Consider the following 23,424-nt stretch of genomic DNA (forward strand, 5'->3'; position numbering starts at 1 on the left):
ATCAAAGATTTTGTTCGGATTTTCTTTTCTAAAAGAAGACCTTGGTAAAGAGCATAAAACTCAAGTTGGTTATTTGCGGACTTTCTCAGGCCCCAAGCAAAAGTTATTTCAAATTTTCCCTCAGGATCTGCCACCCTTGGGTTTCCATTGGACAGTCCATTAAAGAAATAGAATGAAGGACTTTTGGTTGAGTTGCTAGCTCTAAATTTCCTGGCATCCATATGAAGTTGCTATGGTAAGAAATTTGGCTCACAAGTGCTTAGGCTAGTACTTGGGTTGTAATTGAGAATTGTTGGAACCAATCTTCTTCATTTGTATCCAATGTCTGTTGAGCAAAAATTTCCCTTCTTGAATTGATGTGTTTGACAAGGAGACCCTTTCCCTTTGTTGCTACATTTTTTGGGGAATCTAGCTCCTATTTAAATATAGCCCTATTGTAAGCCAGCTAGATTTTCCAACAAAGAAATTTGAGAAGAGTAATTCATAGTTGTTTCAGGGAAGATTTATTTTCGAGAGTCCCCTTGTAGTTTTTACTCCATAAAATGAGCATCTCCTTTAAAAGCTAGGCTTGTGCAAATGATGGCTGATTCTTGCAAAAGTGCTTTGCCATACCTGTTTAGAGAAAATCTAATAAAAAAAGAGATGATGGATCATATCTTCATTAGAAAGGCATAAGGCACATCGAGAAAGGCCCTGATTCCCCTTTTTTGAAGGTTTTTTGCCAGAGAAGCTTCCCGTGGACCATTATCCAACAAAATATGTTTATTTTAGTAAGCTTATTAGTGTGCCCAACTTGATTCCCCATTGTTGAGCATTGAGGAAGAGGAAGAGAGTGGAGTTGATGGAGATAATCGTCCTTAACAAAATATTCTAAGGTTCCCCATCCCCCATGATCAAGAGCGAAGAGATCCCAAGGAGCACAGCCTTTTAAAGAAGTGAAGAGATTGGGGACAAGGGGATGAAAATGAGGAGGAGATGAATCCATTGACCATCCTATCCAGCAATCAAAGCTTTCTGATCATAAAGAGATATCAAATAGAGTATTGAAGTTTTGGTTGTCCATCCAATTTTTTGAAGGAAGCAGATTGTGGTTTTGTTCCAGAGGGTTATTTCCCATTTTTATATCTTTCTGGATATGTATTATCTTACAATTACCTGGGATCCAAGTTATCTGGGTTGAATTGTGGGAGCTGCTCCTTTAAGATGCATTCCAGTTAGATTGTTATCATCCTCTAGATGGGTTTGCTGCTTTGAGCTAAATTCATAAGAGGGGTGTTTAATCCCCATACCACCTATATTTTTTGGGGCTCTTATCACATTTCAATTCATCAGATGGAATTTTTCAGTGTTTGATTTCACTCCTTCAGAACCTTGTAGCTTTTGGAAGATCATGCTTTTTGATATTTGATGTTCACTAGATTTTATCTTTATCCTCTTTATTTCCTTCAAAGATTCCAAGTGAGATTTAAGGTGCTCTTTTTAATCGCCAGAGAAATATAGGAGTGCTTTGTCCACTCTATAAGGCCTAGCTTGACTACTTTCAACTTTTGCTCCTAGATGTTGACTGGAGATCCTATAACCCATTTGTGCCACTGTGTTGAGATTATGTCCATGACCTTGGGATGTTGAAACCATAAAGGTCTGAACTTAAATGGTAGAGGTCCAATGTTTGGGGATTCTTGTATTTGAAATTCAATTGGCTTGTGGTTTGAAGTGGCGAAGGGAATGATTTAAGAGGAGATAATATTGTCCCGCAGACGAAATTCACAATGCAAAAGAAATTGATCAAGTCTTGCTACAAGGTGACTAAGTCTAAGCCTCTCTTTGGAGTAGGTTAATTTTTCTTTGATTGGTTTTATGTCCACAATATCCCATTCAATAATGAGATCTTCTATTTTTTCTCAGAATGGTTTCCTAACTATACTCCCTTATATTTTTCTTTGTTATTCAGGATTACATTGAAGTTCCTTGTAAAGATTCTATTGTGAGAATACCCAGAGTCTCTTAGAGCTATTAGGGAGGACCAACAATTTTCTTATTTCTTTGTAGATGATCGAGATATAGACATTGCATACATTAAATCTCTCTCCTAATTGTTGATGAATGAAACTTGACAATATTCAATGTGCTATTCATACTTTTAAAAATATGGTGGTTAGAATCATTAATCAGTGAAAATAGCAAGTCAAATAGGCTTTGGTAATGAATTGGTAGAAAAACCTGGTTTGAGGTCGGTTTCTATTATCTATCCTTTTTATCCTTTCACTTAAATTTTTAACATTACCATTAGTTGTTTCAAAATATTTGAGAGTGGTTCCAACCTTGTCAGACTTTATATCAAGAGAGTAGAATTTCATATCCCACTCAAAATTTAGTAGCCTTAACAATTTTCAGGATTTCAGGATTGGTAGGTTTGCAACATTTCATTGAATTCTATCATGTATGAGGGTATGGGATTGGCATTTAATCAAGAGCATGAAGCCCTTTATGTACTTTGATGTTGGTGGTATTGATTGTTGACCTCCTGATGTTGGTGGTATCCTTTGTCAAACTTCTCTGCCATGGCCTAACAAAAATGTACCATTATCTCAAACCAAAATAATTGGTTAGGCATGTTAAACTTTTTATACCATATTACAAGGTTGAAGAGATGAACCCTTCACTCAAACCAAAATCATTGGTTAGGCATGTTAAACTTTTTCAATTTCTACCATGTTATAAGGTTGAGGAGTTTGATTCTGAAGACTTTGAGACATGATGTTTATGTAGCTCTTGTTGATGATTGTTATGAATAATATTATATAAAAGTAATAAATATAGATAATAAATAATAATCACAATAATATGTAATTAAAATAATAATTAGTTAAACAATGAGGTATGTCTCTATAGACATCACTGTTCGTGAAAGGGTACTTACCAGGCTATATATACAGGACCCTCACTGTCAATTGTATCATTTTTATTCATACATTTTAATATATAATATTTGTATCCTCAATGGAGATTTACATATTCCAAGTCTTCTTGAGTATTTAACTTGAAGAACGAATTTTGTTCGCTTCATTTGTTATCAGATCCACGTTGACAGATCCCGGCCTTTGGTCATCAACCCTGCATCAAGTTCATTGCCGTTGGAATTCAGGCTTTTAACCAGTGTTCCACGGGGACGCGTCTCCCAGGGTGGGGTGCGCGCACCCCTTGCACCCCACGCACCCGTGACGGGGAGACTCTCGGGGGTGCGTTTCCCCACGTCCCCCTTTTGGGGAGACTCGGGGAGACGCAAGGGGGTGCGTTTCCCCAATGTGGGAGACTCGACTCCTCAAAAGGGGTACTTCTGGGCGTCCCCCCCAAAAATGGGGTTCTTCTGGGCGTCCCCCCAAAAATGGGGTTCTTCTGGGCGTCCCCCCTTCATTTTTGTCTAATTACCCTTTATAAACCAAAAAAAAAATTTTAAAAAATTGAAAATTAATTTATTAAAAAAACATAAAAAATAAAAATAAACTAAATTAACAATTACAAATAAAAAATTACATGAACAAGTTAGGGTTAACTCCACTTTTCATGTTTTCATTCTGTCGCCATTCATTATGCTCTTACCTCAACGCATTTTTTTCTTCCATCTGCTCTCACTGCGCCCACGAGAGCTTCAGCGCATCTCACTCTTCTCCATGCAGCGGCTTGCTGTTAGCACTTAGCAGTGGTTGCAAACTTGCAGTGGCATCCTCCCTCTTGCTCCACGCAGGCGGCAGCATATCAACGATTCAGCGTAATCTTGAATATATTGAAGCTAGTCCTCTTCATTTGACTACCGAATAAGTTAGCAGTCGTTGCAAACTTGCAGTGGCATCCTCCCTCTTGCTCCACGCAGGCGGCAGCATATCAACGATTCAGCGTAATCTTGAATATATTGAAGCTGGGCCTCTTCATTTGACTACCGAATTCAAACAAGAAAAACTCGTTTCTGAGGTGATTTTGTGAAGTAATTTCGTGGATTTTTTGCTATCTCTGAGGTGGTTTCGTTGGGCTTCTCTAGTCACAAGTCTTGCGCTTTTCTGGTCATAATCTCTGGTTTGTTTTTTGGAATGATGTAAATTATAGAATGATGATTGATGAATGATGAATGATATGGATCAATGTACATTGTATTTGAATATTTGAATTTCATATTGAATTTTATTATTGAATCTTATGGTATTGAATCTTGATGAATTAGCATTATTGAACAATGAATATGAACATGAAAATTTCAAAATTATATACATATATATAAATTTATAATATATATAATTAAAAATTATATTATATATACCTCGACGTCTCCCCGTCTCCCCTAAATTTCCCTAAAATTTCAGGGTTCTCCCACACGTCCCCTTTGTGCGTCTCCCCGCACCCGCGTCTCCCCGTCCCGGAGACTTGGTGGAACATTGCTTTTAACCATAGAAGTATTTGGAGGTTCTCCATTCTATGGTTTGGCCTTTGGCCATTAATTTATAAAAGAAGAAAGAAAGAAAATTATATATATAAATAAATAAAAAATAAAAAAGGGTTATATATATACATATATATAAAGGAAAAGAAAATAGATTATATTTTTAAAAAATATATATAATAAAAAGATTTTAGAAAAAAAGAAATAATAAATAAAAACAAACTGTCGAGCATCGCACAACAATCCAGATCGACCATTTTTTCTTGCAGCCGAAAGATATATGACATTTTAGTATAAGTGACAACGTCGTCATACGAAGCCACCACCCGCCACTAGTTCAACCATTACCTGGCCAACCATCCGCACAACAGACCACCAACTAACCAACATAGCCCAGCAACGAGTGTTCTCACGTCGCCGTGGAAGTCAAAACTTATCCAACCATTGGCATTCATAGCTGCAAGTTGCTACCTTGCACGAATGCTGTAAAGATGCACGATCGACGTGTCGAACAACGACCTTGTTTTTCCCTGAGCTGTCGTTGTTTCTTATCGTTTTATCTCAATTTCCCGACTAAAGAATTTGTGCCCAGTTCATAGATACTAAGTCGTATCGAAGTGTGATGCTTGTGCAAGGTCACGACTTTTGCTCAAAGGGCGCGTTTGTTCGAAAAAACAATACAATCGTTGACCTGTATAACCTGCAATTAATTCAATGCTTTGTCTGGTTCGAACTATCCTAATTAAAATATAAAGAGCTGCATCAATTCCACGGATTGGAGAATTGAAACAGTCTTCACTCTCGCTGTCATTCCACATTGTCTCGAGGGTTTCGTTGTGTGGTTAGCAAAATCCAAGAAACATTGTAATAGCCACAGCTCCACAACGCATTCGTACAATTCGTGACAACTTTCGTGCAGTGATTCGACATATTAGTACGATCCGTATAGTGCCTCTCCATCAGTTCGAGTTAGAGCCATAAACATTTTTATAAAAAGGTGGTTTAGAAACGGTGACTTAATAAAAAAATATTATTTAAAGTAGTTAAAAATTCTAAAAAAAAAGAAAAAATCAAGACATTTTAATATTGAAGTCAAAAGGTGAAGAGGTAACTTTAAAAAGTATTATTAAAAGTTAAAAAAATAAAAAAATCAAGTTATAAAATTATTAAAAAGATATATAGAGTAAGCAAAGATTAAGTTATATATAATGGAGAAGTGGTTCTTCCATAGGAAAAATAAATGAATGTAGCTGACAAAAAATTATCGACAAGCAAAAATGGAGTGTAGTTCGGTAATAAAGGAATATTTTTGGAAACTTTGCGTAATTATGCTTTAGTGCTATTTAGAATTAAAGGGTCTAGTGCGGGAAAAGATGTCACAATTGCTATCTCACCTGCCGAATATAGAAATTATATAATGCCTAAAATCGCAAACCAATTAGTGATTCCGGAGTCAAATATAATCGAAAAATTAGACTCTTTTGACAACAAAAATTATGACATAACCAATTTATAGTGAAACATTGAGGATTATGCATTTATATCACAATTCTCAGTTCAAACCCTATGGAACATTCAAGGTGACATTATTTTGGGCTCACCTTGGATGGAAACTCTAGGATCCTTCGTCTTAAACACGAAAAAGAAGTTTTTAACATTTTCCTATAGGAAGAAGAAAATAACACTACAGGATGTTACACTGAAGCCAAATTCAGTGACTGTTAATTTTAGGTATGTTCTATGCTTAGAGCAATTTATTTCAATTTTCGTAGTTAGCTCGATACCTTTTCCAGATTAGCAATCACATTAGCATTAAAGTAAACTGCAGATAGAACATAAACATAAATTGCTGAAGACAAGCCAAGACAAGAGGACACAAGATGTGGTGCTAGCTAGGGACAAACCTCAATGTGGGGAAACCCTTGATCAATTCTTCTTATATGATCTTCAATAGTTCAACAGAGAGAGAGGGAGATAGTACATTTACAACAGAACTCAACACTTTGACTTACCTAATTAAGAGCATAGAACATCGATCAGTTGAAGACATGCTGCTTCAACTGATTCTCCAAGGTGACTCATTCACCTATCATTTTGCTGCATCCCATCATCGTGCTGCACCTCACCGTGATGCACCATGCTGCACCCATCATCACAATGCTGGACCTCATGCCCATGCTGTAACACATCATACATCGGTACCTTATGCTGCACTGCTGTCCCATGTGCCATTGTTGCGTCGTGCTAGCCACTGCTTTCTTATGTGGCATACTGCTGTCTCACTATTAGTGACATAGCCATTCCATGTTTGCTTGCTGTCCCATCACAACTTGCCATTTTGTACATGTTTGCTGCTTGCGACGTTGTCCATGCTTACTGTTGTCATGTAATAGCTGCTTTCCCACTTTGTTGTTGTCATGTAATAGATGTTGTCCCAATTGTGCCACTGCTGCACAATTGTCATTGCTGTCCTATGTCATTGCGCTGTCCCATCAAAGTTACCGTCCCAACATGTTGCTGTCCCACTTGTGCCACTGCTACACAATTGTCATTGCTGTCCTATGTCATTGGGTTGTCCCATCAAAGTTGTTGTCCCAACATGCTGTGGTCCCATTGTCCTATTTGATTGCAACTCCTATGTGGCAGTATCCAACACCTCTGTACTGCTGTTCATGGACAGAATTTGGTCACTGGTTAGGGCACCCTCCTATAACCTACAACAGTCCAACGATTAGCCCATAACTCACCTTGAATTATGCGGCCTCCCTCTCTTTACAAGGTAGGTGACCTTGCTGGTTGAGGAGACACCTACATCTCCATGTAGAGGGCTGTTATGACCATTAAAACAATACTTACAGGCCTACGGCTTTCACACGAACCTTGTTGCCTCTTCAAGTAGTCACAAGGGTGACCTTAACGTCCCTTCTCTTTCGCTGAAGCAGGGCTTGTATTGCTACCTTCTAGCCCAGCTACTAGGCCCTCCTAACAACAACTTAGTCCTCCAAAAGACCCATGACTTTGCTGCGTCTAGGACCTATTAGGGCAGTGTATATTCTTTTCTTGATTGCGGCTAGGTTACCCTTGAGATAGCGTAGGTTAGGGCTGCCTTCCATCTGCGTATAGGGCTGCCTTCTAGGACTCCATTAGGGTTGCTTTCCATCTGCGTATAGGGTTGCCTTCTAGGACTTCGTTAGGGCTGCCTTAGGATAGTGTTAAGGCTGCCTTCTAGGACTCCATTAGGGCTGCCTTAGGATAGTGTTAGGGCTGCCTTCCATCTGCGTCTAGGGTAGCCTCTTTTCCTCCAACGTTTAGGGCTTCCGATCCTAGATTTCTCTTCCTTTAAAACCCAAGACAAGTGGAGAGAAATCAAGATAGAAGTGTGTGTGAGAAATGACTCTCAAGTCATCTCCTTTTATACTAAAACGTTGAGCACATGTGGGGTTTATTTGGTTGCTGGCCGACCTTGACGAATCGTTTTATAACACAAATAAATTCATAACTCCATGAATACTTATCAGAATCGGATGATCTTTAGATCAATCCTACACCTCTTGATGAGAGGGATTCAAGAAAAATATCAACTGCCATAAATAAGATGACCTACATGGAGTTTGGCCCTAGTTTCCAATTTTAACACTCCCTCTCAACTAGGGAGAACTCCATCCGCTAATCCATCTGTCCGACTGTACTATCTCTGCCATCAGTGCCCTGCATTGCTCTGCTCTGCTCCGCAAAACCATGAAGAAGAAGAATTGATCGAGAATGTCTCATGCCATTCTCTACTGACCCGAAGTCAGTTCCATATGAAGAGAGTGTGTCATATCACTCTTACTGACTCGAATTCAATTTTATTAATCCTAGATCAATATCACAAGAGAGTGTCTCAAACTACTCATACTGATCCTAGATTAGTTTCATTGATCCCAAGCAGTTCCCCAAGCCCCCCGGAGCTCCCAAAGCTCTATGCATGCATCATGCAGGACCCTCATAAGAAGGTCTCTCAACGACTCCAAGTCATTCGGGAAAGTCACAAATTTGACCTTTACTCGGGGCTTAGACAGAATGTCCGCGATCTGTACATCAGTCTCAATGCGATGGAGCCTCCTTGCTCATCGATGTACCATATCCTAGATAGGGTAGTATCTGATGTCTATATGCTGGAGCAATTATAGAATACGAGATTCCTTAACAATCGAATCCCCCCCTGGTTAACACAAAGTATTACGGTGGTATCCATCATGTGTACAAACAACTCGCTGAAGAGTTTCCACAACCAGGCAACTTCACATGAGATCATACTCGTAGCTATGTATTCCACTGTGCTTATAGCAATCGATTTATGCTTCCTGCTTATCCAGGATATTGAAGCAGAATCCAAAGAGAACCAACACTCAGAAGTGCTCTTGCGATCCTCCACACTGCCTGCCCAGTGAGCATTCGAATAATCATGCAGCTTCACATTTTCGACAGTGTACCTCAATCCATGAGAGATTGTGCCCTGGAGATATCTCAAATGATTCTTGGCACCAAACTAGTGAGGCTCAACCATATATGAGCTCATCATGCTAACTGCAAAACACATATCTGGACGAGAGTTCACTAAGAACATCAATGCTAGTGAGTTTATGAAATTCAGAAGCATTTTCCAAATTTGGTCCAGCATCACTACCATATAACTTCTGAAAGTTAAGATCCTCGAGGTAGCCAGGGGCTTGCAGTTTACCATTCCACATTCGGAATCCAACTCCCTCTTACTTCTGCAAATGAGAGGGGTCTACACCTCTCAGAAATAGGTCGTCCTCAGATGGTGCCCGTATGAGAGGTCTATCATCCACAACCTTCAAGCATTGGTTTGGATCGACTTCACTCCTAGTGAATCTCAACTTCTTCATATAACTATCAATCCTCTCATACTATGCCCGGGGTGTTTTGCTTCAAGCCATAAAGGGATTTCTTTCACCTGTATACGTGAGATTCCCGATCATGAATGTCAAACCCCTCGGGTTGTTCCAAATCTGTGGACCTGCTACATGAGGGGAATGGTCCCCTTGTAAGATTTTCCTTCAGTACATCTCGGACATGTACCTTCATACTCTTCTTGGATTCAGGCATCCCTGTCATCATCTGACTCACATCGGGTAGGGTCCCATAATAAGTAGACCTCCGGTGCTATAGATGAAATGTGACAACTGACATGGTCCCCAATGGACTTCCTGCAACTTGATACGACCCTAAACTCAAAAACATCTTTGAAAATTCCATTTTCAAATACGTACCTTTCCATCGATGAATGCCACCCTAAAACCTTTGACTTCCATTGCCGAAATGGTCACTAGGTTCTTCTTGCGATCAGGTATACAAAAGAGATTCTTGTAAATGAATCGAGTTACCCCCATTCAATTGAGGGGTAACATTCCCTACACTCTTTTTAGGATAGGTGGCATCGGCTCCAAGTATAATCCCATGATTGTTTCCATCTCTACTAAATTAGAGAGAGCACCCTCGTATCCGATGAAGTGCCTTGAAGCACTACAATCAATAAGCCGGATTCCCAAAGAATCTGAAGGAGAGGGCCAATATAAGATAACACTTCTTTATCTTATTAGAAACAACACTTGATTCTTCATACTTGGGGTTCCTTGCTTTCTTCGAAGAGTCGACTATTTTCTTGATGACCTGCATTACCTGTCATTCCTTCAATCATTGAAGATGTCCCTGGAATGATTGTTATCATCATCAAGTGATGTGTCCCTGCCATTCAGACACTCCTTCGCATAATGGCCGAACTTATTACAAACAAGGCATCTGCCTTTACTTCTACCCTTAGATCCGGACTTCCCATTGAAGTGATCTGAAGGCCATTAGAAGCTTTTGCTGTGCCATTCTGATAATATTCTTTGCTTTGACTTCACCCTTGGTGAATTTGAAGAGGGATGAGGAATCCATTGATCCTTTTGTCCTTTCCCAACTGTCTTCGGCGATTGCTCTTTCACTCTTGCTTGGGCTTTGTCTTCACCTCAGCTCTGATATCATGTTAATATTAGGTATGTTCTATGCTTAGAGCAATTTATTTCAATTTTCACAGTTAGCTCAATATCTTTTCCAGATTAGCAATCACATCAGCATTAAAGTAAACTGCAGATAGAACATAAACATAGATCGCTGAAGACAAGCCAAGACAAGAGGACACAAGATGTGGTGCTAGCCAGGGACAAACCCCAATGTGGGGAAACCCTTGGTCAATTCTTCTTATATGTTCTTCAATAGTTCAATAGAGAGAGAGAGAGAGATAGTACATTTACAACAGAAGTCAACACTTTGACTTATCTAATTAAGAGCATAGATCATCTCTAAGAAGATGATACATGAGATCAGTTGAAGACATGCTGCTTCAACTGATTCCCCAAGGTGACTCCTTCACCTATCATTGTGCTGCGTCCCGTCACCATGTTGCACCTCACCATGCTGCACCATGCTATACCCATTATCACAATGCTGGATCTCATGACCATGTTGTACACATCATACAGCTGCACCTTATGCTGCACTGCTGTCCCATGTGCCATTGTTGCGCCATGCTTTCTTATGTGGCATATTGCTGTCCCACTGTTAGTGACATAGCCATTCCATGTTTGCTTGCTGTCCCATCACAACTTGCCATGACATGCTTGCCATGTTGTACATGCTTGCTGCTGTCCCACTTTGTTGCTCTCATGTAATAGTTGCTGTCCCACTTGTGCCACTGTTGCACAATTGCCAGCTGTCCTATGTCATTGGGCTGTCCCATCAAAGTTACCATCCCAACATGCTGCTGTCCCACTTGTGCCACTGCTGCACAGTTGTCATTGCTGTCCTATGTCATTGGGCTGTCCCATCAAAGTTGCCGTCCCAACATGCTGCTGTCCCATTGTCCTATTTGATTGCAGTGCCTATGTGGCAATATCCAACACCTCTGTACTGTTGTTCATGGACAGAATTCGGTCACTGGTTAGGGCACCCTCTTGTAACCTACAACAGTCCAACGATCAACCCATAACTCACCTTGAATTATGCGGCCTCCCTTTTGTTACAATGTAGGTGACCTCGTTGGTTGAAGAGACACCTACAGCTCCATGTAGAGGGCTGTTTTGACCATCAAAACAATACATACAGGCCTGCAGCTTTCACAAGGACCTTGCTGCCTCTTCAAGTAGTCATAAGGGTGACCTTCACGTCCCTTCTCCTTCGCTGAAGTAGGCCTTGTATTGCTACTTTCTAGCCCAGCTCCTAGGCCCTCCTAACAACAGCTCAGTCCTCCAAAAGACCCATGACTTTGCTGCGGCTAGGACCTATTAGGACAGCGTATATCCTTTTCTTGATTGTGGCTAGGTTACCCTTGAGATAACGTTGGTTAGGGCTGCCTTAGGATAATGTTAGGGCTGCTTTCCATCTGTGTCTAGGGCTGCCTTCTAGGATTGCATTAGGGCTGCCTTAGGATAGCGTTAGGGCTGCCTTCTATCTGCGTCTAAGGCTGCCTTCCATCTGCGTCTAGGGAAGCCTCTTTTCCTCCAACGTCTAGGGCTTCCACTCCTAGATTTCTCTTCCACTAAAACCCAAGACAAGTGGAGAGAAATCAAGATAGAAGTGTGTGTGAGAAATGACTCTCAAGTCATCTCTTTTTATACTAAAACATTGAGCACATGTGGGGTTTAGTTGGTTGTTGGCCGACTTTAACAAATTGTCTTATAACAAAAATAAATTCATAACTCTATGAATATTTATCAAAATTGGATGATCTTTAGATCAATCCTACACCTCTCGATGAGAGGGATCCAAGAAAAATATCAGCTACGATAAATAAGATGACCAACATGGAGTTTGGCCCTAGTTGCCAATTTTAACAGTGACACCAGAAGACATACAAGATATTTCAAAAATAATTTTCCAAGAAGGTAAAAAAGTACTACAAAATATGCAAAGAGAAATTGACAAGATCACCATTGACAAAAATGAAGAAGTTTCTCAACTTAAAGACCATAGTGAAACATTACTAACGCAAATTAAGAAGCTTAAGAAGGATAATAAGTCATTAGGAAACAAGGTACAACAACTTATCGAGAAGAAAGCATCAAATGTAGAAATTCAAGTTGACGAAAAAACAACAAATACTTCCATTCAGTATCACGACTCAAGAAGAGGACAAACTAGTTGAAGTAAAATGTATTCAGAAGTTGCAGTTCTAGCAACGAAAGATTCAAGTGAATATCTAGAAATTAACCATTCAACTTCCATAACTAAGGGAAATCAGGTACTTCAAATAAATCAAGAAAACGACACAAACAAGATAAGGGAAAATCAAATAACTAGAATTCATTATCGACATCCGAATCACGTGAGTAGACAACTCAATCAAGCTATGTATTTAGAACAAAAACAACAAACTTATGTTCCAAAAAATATTGAAGTGCGCACAACTCAGTCTAGTGATAACAGTTCATCACAAGTTTCCAGTAATCGAAAGATTCCACAAAAGATTAATTTAGGATGGTCAGATCCTTCGTCTGTGCAACAATTTTATATATCACTCCGAAGATCATATCAACTTGTATTGATGAAGATGACTATCTTGAGACAAGAAGAAGTTCGTAGCAGAAAAAGAGATCAAGCCTTTTCATCAACAAGCTTTGAGGACAAAGCTTTTTGAAGAGGAAGGCAATGTTATTTTTTTTTCTAAGTTAGGCTAATTCTATTACTGAAAAAATATTGTACACTGAGGCCGTAGCCTTTGCATATCCATGCATGAGAGTTGGCAAAAACAACAGAGAAAAAGAGTCCAGACTGCCCAAAAAAGGGAAACTAGTCCAAATCAAAAACCGAGTGCATAGTTAACTTGTTGCCCATGCAGGGGAAACCAACAATTGCGCAAAATTGTTTAGCAGTTTTTCAAAATTAAACAAAACCCTCCAGGGAATCTGAAACTATCAGATTGTTCTAAACCCCATTAACAAATCTTAAAAGCATAATTCTAGTAAAAAAACCTGAGAGGAAGCAAACACGTGGCAAACATGTAGCCGGCCATGTGGCGTACGCGAGGCAGAGTGGCTGAGAGGAAGCAAACACGTGGCAAACATGTGGGCGGCCATGTGGCGTACGCGTGGCAAACAGAGTGGCTGACTAGGAGCGAGGTGGAGGCGATGGGTGTTCCTCCACAATGAAGCATCTGTATTCTTCCATTTCGACATCTGCCTGGTGGAAAGCCTCCGTGTCATCAGGTTGCTGTCTCGGTTGTTCTTCCTCAATGAAACATCTGTAAGGATCCACCTCTTCATCAGCCTTCTGGTTCTGGTTCGTCTCCTTCCCTGGTTGTCCCGTGCCCTTCTCAATTTGCCACACCATTGCTCCTTGGGTGCTCCTCTGAGCCATGTCCAGAGCTACTTTGTTGTGGCTACCGCCAACAGTGGCTGGCTCCTTAATTGTACTGGTTTGGCCACCACCTGCAACTGTCTGTCCCTCAATTGCAGAGTCCATCTCATGAAAGCTAATGGAGATAGTGGCAATAATGAGGGGCCTGTTCATGGAAGAACAGAAGGTGAATTGGGTTGTCTGGAGATGCGTTTGAGGATTTGAGGGAGGAGCTCTGGGGGGCGAAGCAGGATTGGATGGACTACCACTGAAAGGCGAGGTAGGGGGCGTCGTATGGTGTTGTGAGGTTGAGAGCGGCCTCTGCCTCTGCCACTGCGGGTGTTTGGGTAACCCCCTGTAAATTGCTGGGCCAGAGAGGAGGTGGACTCAGAAACCGGGGAAGGTGGGGGACGAGCCAAGCTGCCTCTGCTTCCACCCCGACGACTGCGCATACGATGATGACGAGTTCTCGTCATGTTGTCTCCAGAAATTTGTGAGTTTCTTCCTGAATTGGGCTCAGTGTAATGCAGAGGCTCAGTGAGATTATCGGGCGGCTCTGAGAAGGGACCGACTGCAGAGGCCGAGTGGAAGATGTAATGGCAGTCCAGACTCTGGGAGAAGTGAATTCCTGGGCCGAATTCAATACAACAGAGGAGATGGTAGCGCCTCCCGGTGGAAGTGCGATGGCTGGGAGCAGCAGCAGCTTGAGGACAACAGCATTGCAGTGACAGAGGAGGATGAACAGGCGCAGTGGTAAGAGCATCGTCGGTATTCATTTTCGCGTGGAGCCAAGGTTGGTGGTTGCAGTCATGTGGGAGACGGCGTCCCCTTAATTGCCATTTATGACTGTGATTAATTGCATGTTTAGACCTGTGTGCCAGATTACAGAGGGCCATGTGGTTTAGCCACATGCCATTCTGTTCGGCCGCCATCACATTATTCCTACTGAGCACCCGCATCCGGGGAGGAAGGCAATGTTATGAATATAATTATGTAAAAGTAATAAATATAGATAATAAATAATAAATAATAATCACAATAATATGTAATTAAAATAATAATTAGTTAAACAAAGAGGCAAGTCTCTATAAACATGACTATTCGTGAAAGGGTACTTACCTGACTATATATAACAGGACCCTCACTTTCAATTGTATCATTCTTATTCATACATTTTAATATATAATATTTGTATCTTCAATGGAGATTTACATATTCCAAGTCTTCTAGAGTATTTAACTTGAGGAACGAATTTTCCGGAGTCTTTACAGGCTGTCTTAGTGGTAAATGCTTTGACTTAAGTCTTATAAGTTCACAGTGGTAGATATTGCTCTAATACTATGTTGAACTTTGTACATTCAAATGCTTTGACTTCAATCTTTACAAGTTCTTAGTGGTAAATGCTTTGACTTCAATCTTTTCAAGTTCTTAGTGGTAAATGCTTTGATTTCAGTCTTATAGGCCCACAGTGATCGATATTGCTCTGATACCATGTTAAACTTTGGACATTCACACGAGAGATGAGATGATATGATATGAATATACCATTAACAGAATCATTTGATACAACGGGAGTACTTTCTTTTTGTCATTCATTTAATAGTTGTGCTACACACATGACCGAACTACCTCATAGTGTTGACACCTAATAAGCCTTTTATTAACTCGTTGCTAACATAAGGATTCTTTATTAAAGTTATTTATATACTTTGATTTCATTACATTAAACTTTGTAGTAGAGCGTTAATATTGAATAACCCTTCTTTTCACGTTCACCTTTCCTTTTTCTGTTGTTTTTAATGGTACTTCCAGCTTGTTGACATTGCCTTTTGCTTACACCTGCTTGCAAAGCATTGGCAGTAGGTAAAATCTAGGCTGGTTAGCTAAGGCTGGGTATGCAGTACACTAGAATTTTCATCTTCGTATATTTCTTTATTTTTTGCATTCTACATGCATCTTTAAAAACATTGTATTGTAGAGCCACTATATTCGACCTCAGCAAACCTTATTATCATCCAATAAAAGAAAAGTGCATTTATTTGGTGGTTAGGAATTGTTTTGTTGGCAACTTGGCATTGTTCACCTTTTGCTTTAAAATTATATTCTTTAATTATGAATTAGAAAACTATTTATGTTTTGGATTCCACATAGATCAGGAAAGCTTTCTGAATTGTAAGTATATGATGTTCTTTCAACTGGTCCTGTTTCAAGAGCTAAATGATGACTGCAAACCCTCTTCTCTGTTACTATTTTCTTCACTCTTGTTTCTTCATTTTATGTTACTTATGGAATATGTAATTTGTTTCAGGTTTGCTGTTATGGGATTAGTTACCAATTATTTTGGACATGCTCGGCAGGCACCAGTTCAAAGCTGACCTGGATTAATAGAGGGATATGTTAATTTGTGTGAAACATCCAAAAATTAGTTTTGGGATATTCCTCAGTTTTGTTGTATTGTTCATTGGCAAATATTGCGGTAGGCCGTTAGATGTTAAGATTCCCAATGGTCTAATCGTTATAGACTGTAACACTTTCATTTTCAAATAATTTTCTGTTGTCTTAAAACTCTTTCATTCGCTTCAAAATATAGGTTTCTTATTTCATTCAATCTGGATTAGTAGTGGGTATTATATTTTAAACATTTAGAGACAACTATGTATTGATCTCTCTCACACATTTATGCTCATCAGATCACCGTCTTATTTATACATGAAGGGTTGATACTTTGTTCATTGTTTTAACCAGAGAATACGCTGCCTTTCAATTTAGTTCTTGTGAAAATTAAGCAAATCATTTATCATGCGTAGGAGTTTCATATGATTCTTTAATTTCAACCTTAAACATTTGTTCTCATCTACTTCTTCCAGTGCGCAAGAGAATTATTATCAAATATAATTGTTTGCTCTTCATTAAAGTGGAAAGGGATTCTAATCTTAATTATGTTTTCAAATGCATTTCTCACTTTACAGCATTAGTTAGTGGGGCTGATAGTGGAGAATCATCACTCAACAATTTAGGAAAAATCAAAGTTTTGCGATACAATGATAGAAATGAATCATTCGGAAAGCTTGATATGCCAAATTATCATTTGAAGCTCAACGAGGATGGCAAAGGACCAGGACTTTTATTTGACCATTTATGCTTATCGAGGAATGATTAATGTTTGGGGTGGTAGGCATGAGGGGCTTATCATAGACCCTAGAGAAACAATAGAAAAAATAGGAACACCCTTTGTAAGGGATTTGGTATTTTTCCCAACAATTGAGCAAAAGCCTCCGTGCTATTGCAAGGATTGAGAATAGTAGAGAAATCAGGCATGCTATCTCTGATTGTGGTTGGTAATTAAAAAAAATCATAAGTTATATGATCTTGAACTCCAATCTCGGGGACAATTCTTTAGCATCTGTTGTAGCTCAACAAGCAGCCAAATACTTCCTTAAAATTTCTTTTTATTATGTACCATGAGAGAATAATAGTGAAGCTGAATGGTATGCTAACATGGCCTCTTTGTTAGAAATAGTGTTTCTCAATGTTAATGGAAATATTAACCCCCAACCAGTCCCGTAAGCATGAATATCAAGACTCCTAGCAGTGATTTAATCCTTCTCATGGCTCACAGCATCGTAATGGGTTCTCACATTTCAATTATGGGTTTGCGATTTCTCTGATCATAGCAAGAGTTAAACAATTCTAATAGAATATGGGTTCTCACATTTCAATTACGGGTTTGCGATTTCTCTGATCATAGCAAGAGTTAAACAATTCTAATGGAACTAATTCTATGAGACGGTTGGAAGAAAATGTAATGTTTTATGATAAGTGTTATTATCTATTTGATTGTGGGTTTATCCATTTACCTGTTTTTGACTTTGGGTGGTTTTGAAGGGTGCATTCACTCTTTGAGATTCTAGGTTATTCTTAGCATGGACTCAGGATGTCGACCAACATTCTTGTCTTGGACCTGTACTTTGCAGTTGGAATTTAGTGCCCTATTGCTTTGGAGTCGTGGGATACATGGGCTACCCTCAGCATAGAACGTGTGATGATGAATATGGGCATTGGGAGGTTGTAAGGATCCGGATGTAGTTGTGGACTTTGACATTGACACAACATTAATGGATTATAGAGAGCTCAAATGTACCATACACAATCCCCAAGGTGACTTTATGGAGGTGGGGCATCAATTTTTTTTCTCTATTCCTACAACCATCTCAGAGTTCTTTTCTAAAGTTGCCATCGTCTTCTGTTTGTCTAGAGCTTCCCAACAATATAAATTTTACCTAATTTTGAGCTTTAGGCATGAAGATATGGCCCTTGGAGGATTTGCTAATATGAATCATGTCAGTGTCTATACAATAAACATGTGGTTGGCATACGAGAAACTCCACCCTTGTGTCTCGATTGTGCAATGCCACATCTCTAGTTGGACATGTCGACTTGCCTAACTCGTAAGTGGTCATGCTTGTCAACCAACCACCAGGCAAATACACCACTGGGTTAACCCCTTGTTTCTCTCCTCTTTTCAAGTTGGTCTAGTTGTTGGATCCATCAATTACTAGAACTCCACATTCACGTCTTCTGATAGATTTGTGAATTAGTCACTGAGGCATTGGGATGCATAACACATCCTTATTGCGACTTAGTTCGGCCTAATTAATGGGCCATCAACTAATGAAACTCCACCAATTTTCATCAACTATCGGTTTTGTTAATTGGGCACTGAGCTATCAGGGATTCTCAAACTCATCCTCCTGTTGACTTGGTTTGGTCAGGGGTCATTGGCTAATGAAACTCCGCCCATTTTCATCAGCGATTGGTTCTATTAATCAGGTACTAGGAGCCTTGCATAATCGACTCATTGTGAGAACTCTTCATTGGAACATCAAGATCTAGAAAAATATAAAACACCAACTTTCCAAAGTATTGGATCTCGGATTTCTTGTCTCTGTCACCTTTGCCACAAGGCTCCATATCAGCTGTCATGACATCTTCTTGGCTCTTTTGAGCCACATTGGCACACTATGTTGGCATGCCACATTAGCGTGCCACATCATCAACAACCATCCTTGATACCATGTCAACAATGGCACATCGGCCACCACATGGACTATATTGATCCTCCATGTGGTCCATCTAGTTGGCATCCGAATCATGGTTTTTTCATTAATATGCATTTCAAGAAGTTTTGGATTTCTAGTATTCCACCTTGATGGATTCTGGTTGCTTGTCCGGGCACTTAGCAAATTCCACTAGTGCCTTAGCGATTTATTCAGATATTTAGATTTTCCATTCTTCTGGATTCATCTAGAATTCTAGCTTTTGAATCCATCTAAAAATGGAAAAACCTAAAAGACCATTTTTTTCTAAACGCTGGACTTGCAAGGTACATGCCCTCATGACCACGCAGGGACCACCTTGGTCAACATCTTAGCGTCCTTGTACAATTGTGCTATGTTGGCATGCCATGTTAGCATGCCTAGTTCACTGCCTCGTAGAATTTTGGATCTTGATTTTGTTAAGTGATGGGAAAACTTGAAGGATACAACATTTATCAGATTGCATATCATTCAGATATCCAGGGTCATAGAGTTGATGAGAAAGTTCCCTGTGACGGATGGGAAAATGCAATTGATGGATTTCGACCCTTTAGGACCCATTTTGGTTCTATTATTTGATGGAAAATATTGACAAAGGGGCAATTGCTAGAATTCAGGGGCATACATCCAGATTTTGTTAGATGACACAATAGGTTCCGTTAATGCAAATCTAGAGAGAATTCTAAAGTCATTTTTGAAAAAGTTGGATTTGTGGATTCTTTATAATTCCGACTCCAGGTTCCCACTGTTACAGTTCCACCCCCATTTGAGTCTTCGACATCTAGGTTTTTGTAAAGTCCCTTTATAAAAATTTCTCAAATACCTGCTAATCCAGATAATAGGGCGTCCAACCATTACTAGGCCTTTATCCCTTATAAGCCCCCTTTTGGTTGGGTGTACGTTCTTGACCAGGTTGGAGTTGAAGCTTCCATCCTTGAATTTCTGTAACTCAATCCTCAAATTTTTGAGAATTTATAGGCTTCATCGAGTTTTCCCTAGCTTGCCCTTATTGACTTATTTTGACTCTAATTGGGCTTATAATTGCTCCAAAATTCCTTAGAAGACCCTGAGTCCTTAGCTTAAAAGATGCCCACTATTCATGTAGACAAGCCATTAATACAACAATCTTTCAGGGAACAAAGGAGGCCATAAGCCACTTATTCATTTTCCCCTTCTAAGTGATATTTCTCACTTATTTTGACTCTGACCGGGCTTATAATTGCTCCAAAATTCCTCAGACGAGCCTAAGTCCTCCTTAGCCTAAAAGATGCCCACTAGTCATGTAGACAAACCATTAATCCAACTATCTTCCAGGGAACAAAAGAGGCCATAAGTTTAGGCTCTTGCTTGGCTTTTGGGTTCACTTCATCAGTGGAGCTCTTCACTCATAATCCACATATCAAAGGCATCCTTTGCTTCCCTGGAAGTGAGCCAACTTTGAGGCAAAGTACTTATGCACCAATTGATATGCTCAAAAAGCCTTATAGGCTTGCTTAACCACATAGATTGCATAACAACATATGGCATAAAATATATATACAAATTCTAGCATAATCAACTCATAGTAGATAGTTATACAAGAGAACATAAGATATAGACACATTTGCACTACACACAAAATTTGAATACTTATCTCTTGTAATGAATCACCAATTAGTTGCAGAATCCCAATGTTCCTCCTAGCCATAGGCTATGTTGCTTATAATATCTCAACAAATCACCCTCAAGTTGGGTCATAACTTGAAAAGGGTAAAGGCTCACTTAAAGTCTACTACAACATGAAATTGGTACTATACAAGTATAGGGTCGAGAGTTAACTTCAACAATCGTCCGAACCACAATTTGGCATTTGCCACCTTAGACAACCCAGGATAGTGGACCCTTTCATTGCCTTTGTAGTCCATGAGGTTGTGCCACTACTCTTGAGTTTTAAGTGTGGAATGGTCGGGAAGTCATATAAAACTATAGCTCAAGAAGTTCCAATTATCATGAGAAGTTTTCCAAACACTTTGGGCTAGGTGCCAACTTTAGCAGCCTTCCTAAACCCATTCAACACCCACCAGCCTATAATAGTGCACCCTTTAATTGCCTCTTCAGTCCATCAGAATGTGCCACTACTCTTGAGGTTCAAGTGCAAAATGATTAGGAAGTCACAAAGTAATTGTGGCTTTGGAAGTTCTAGTTGCCATTCAAAATCTTTCAAGCACCCTTTAGGCCTCACTCAAAGCAGAACAACCCAACCAATTCCCCCTCCAAGCTCCAGTCTCACTTGAGACGAAGAAGGAAAATTGGTCATTCAATTCCACCACGGAATCGACAATCAATTTACTACGTTACAACATTTAATGGTTGTCTAAACTCGCAACTCCACAAATCTTGACACACCCAACCATGAACTCGGATTTGAACTAGGGACATGATAATAAGATGGTTGCGAGTAGGGAGGTCAAATAGCATGGAGAGAGTTCCCCCCAGTAAAAGGCAACGAGACTCTCCAGGGAACAATGGTGCCCCCATGGTATGAGTTCCCTCCCCCCAAAGTGGGAAGCTTGACTTATATGTGCATGCACATTTTTGTCAAGTGAAACACCAAGGACTCACTCACCATACTTTGGACTTAGGATATCATATGACTTATGAATTTCCTTCATAAAGTGACTTCATGAAGGTTTTGTCATTTACTAAGCTTGAGGACCATGTCATTGTCCTAACCTCTCACCTTTCCCTGTTGTGGAGTTCTATTCCTCCATTCTCTTTTTGTTGAGTGGTTTACAACCGTGATGCAGTGTATTTCCATGTATGTGATTACATATTAAACATAGGCTCGTCGGCATTAGAACAAATATCCATAGGCATATAGGCCCCAAAACAAATAAATAATTAAATGTATGTGGGCATGCATCCCCAACACAACTTGACTCACTAGCCTAACAATAAGATATTTGAATACATAGAAGGGGTCATCTTGGGGTTCTTACATTCAAGGCATCATAAGAGTTCTCAGAAGTCATGAGCAACAAATCCAATGCCATGGGTCATCTATATTCTTTTGTCACGTCTAAAGTTCGTGAGAATGATCGTTAAGTCAATTCTCAAATTGTATTGATTATGAATACCCTTGTGGAAATAAGCAAACGATTGATGTTCTTGAAGGAGAATGAAATTTACTTAGGAATACGCTGGCAAGCATGACCAAGGGAGATTAATCAAGGGCATCTAATCAAACACTATTAGTTAATTCGAATTGTGGGGAACCAAAGGAAGATGAAATTGTGCACCAACTTGCTAATGATATGGACTTAGTAAAGTCCAACCATCAACCAAGAAGAAGTTACCATTTGTAATGCTCTCTTCTAAGCACAATGTTTTTCAAGTTTTCTTAGAATAGTAGGTCTATATCATCAAATATATAGCATCAAAAATTTTGGGAGATTTTGTGTAAGCATATAGCTAATCTATGTTATGGGCATGTAGTTTGTAACATTGCTTGGTTGAAAAACTTGAACCAAACCTTCGATATAATCTTCTTGTAGGGTTTTTGGAGATTTATATTAATATAACTCTCCTAGTCATGGTTAAAAAAGAAATGATTAATGCAAAGGAACTTGTGTTTTCATACTTTCTTCTCTAGACCTTTCTATTGTGGGTTGATTGTCCATAACAATTTTCCATTTTTCATGTTATTGGTTCCCATCATTCCTCTCTCTATCTCATCCTCTTTTTGATTATCCTTCTCATGATTTGTTATGGCCCTATCCAAACTTTAAGACATGTAGTGAAAGCCATTGTCTCCCATCTTTCCTACTCCTACCTCATGTACTCTTATTGGAAATAGTCCCATGATGATATGATAGATATTTGTGGACATAGTTGGAGAACATTAGTGATCAACGTGACAAGGGCAACGAAGTGTAGTGGCACAAGTCAAAACATAAGTGAAAAATATGCATGGGAGGTGAAAATAAGGTTCTTTCTTGTGTTTCTCCTAACAACAAAAAAGAAAGCTAAGAAACATGTTGATTATAGTAGCAACCAAAGTGGTTAGCAATAAGGGATTATATATTACACAACCAAAATTGATGCAGATATGATCCTTAATACTCATAGGAGATTAGGAATGTAGTGATTGATATCGAAGTGCATGGTGGTTTTCCCAATGAGAAGGGAAAGTAGGACCCTATTAGGGAATAAAACATTTCATTTTCATTTTCATTGGCCTTGTGCTGTGTTCATAAGCTTTTTGCTTAAACTAAAAAATAATTACTTCCACCCAAAGGACAACATTTATTGTTGTAAAGTGGATCATTTTGTAAAAGGGTGCATGGATAAATCCACACGAATAACAATTGTGAAAGATAGATGGTTTATGCGGCATTACCACGCAAAAAGGCTTTGCCAAATTAGACACCAGCTTTTGGGTGGCACTAACCCAGTTGATAGCATACTCCCTTGCTATAGTATTAGTATGCTAGTGATTTTAGTGTCATCTATTAGGCATTCCCTTTGGTTTCATCT

General features: G+C 39.4%; 1 protein-coding gene across 1 annotated transcript in view; it reads left to right on the forward strand.

Annotated features, from left to right (window-relative positions):
- Positions 1–16,554, forward strand: part of LOC149237563 (asterix-like protein) — a 53,086-nt gene extending 36,532 nt beyond the window's left edge. Inside the window, exon 3 of the mRNA XM_089372699.1 lies at positions 16,122–16,554. Coding sequence (XP_089228825.1) covers positions 16,122–16,188 — 67 coding nt within the window. The 3' untranslated portion in view covers positions 16,189–16,554. The remainder of the gene's footprint in view (positions 1–16,121) is intronic.
- The last annotated feature ends 6,870 nt before the right edge of the window (positions 16,555–23,424 follow it).

This window comes from Pinus tabuliformis, chromosome 8, assembly GCF_031772625.1.
Source record: "Pinus tabuliformis cultivar Carrire ecotype Pingquan chromosome 8, CPIR1, whole genome shotgun sequence".
Taxonomy (NCBI): Eukaryota; Viridiplantae; Streptophyta; class Pinopsida; order Pinales; family Pinaceae; genus Pinus; species Pinus tabuliformis.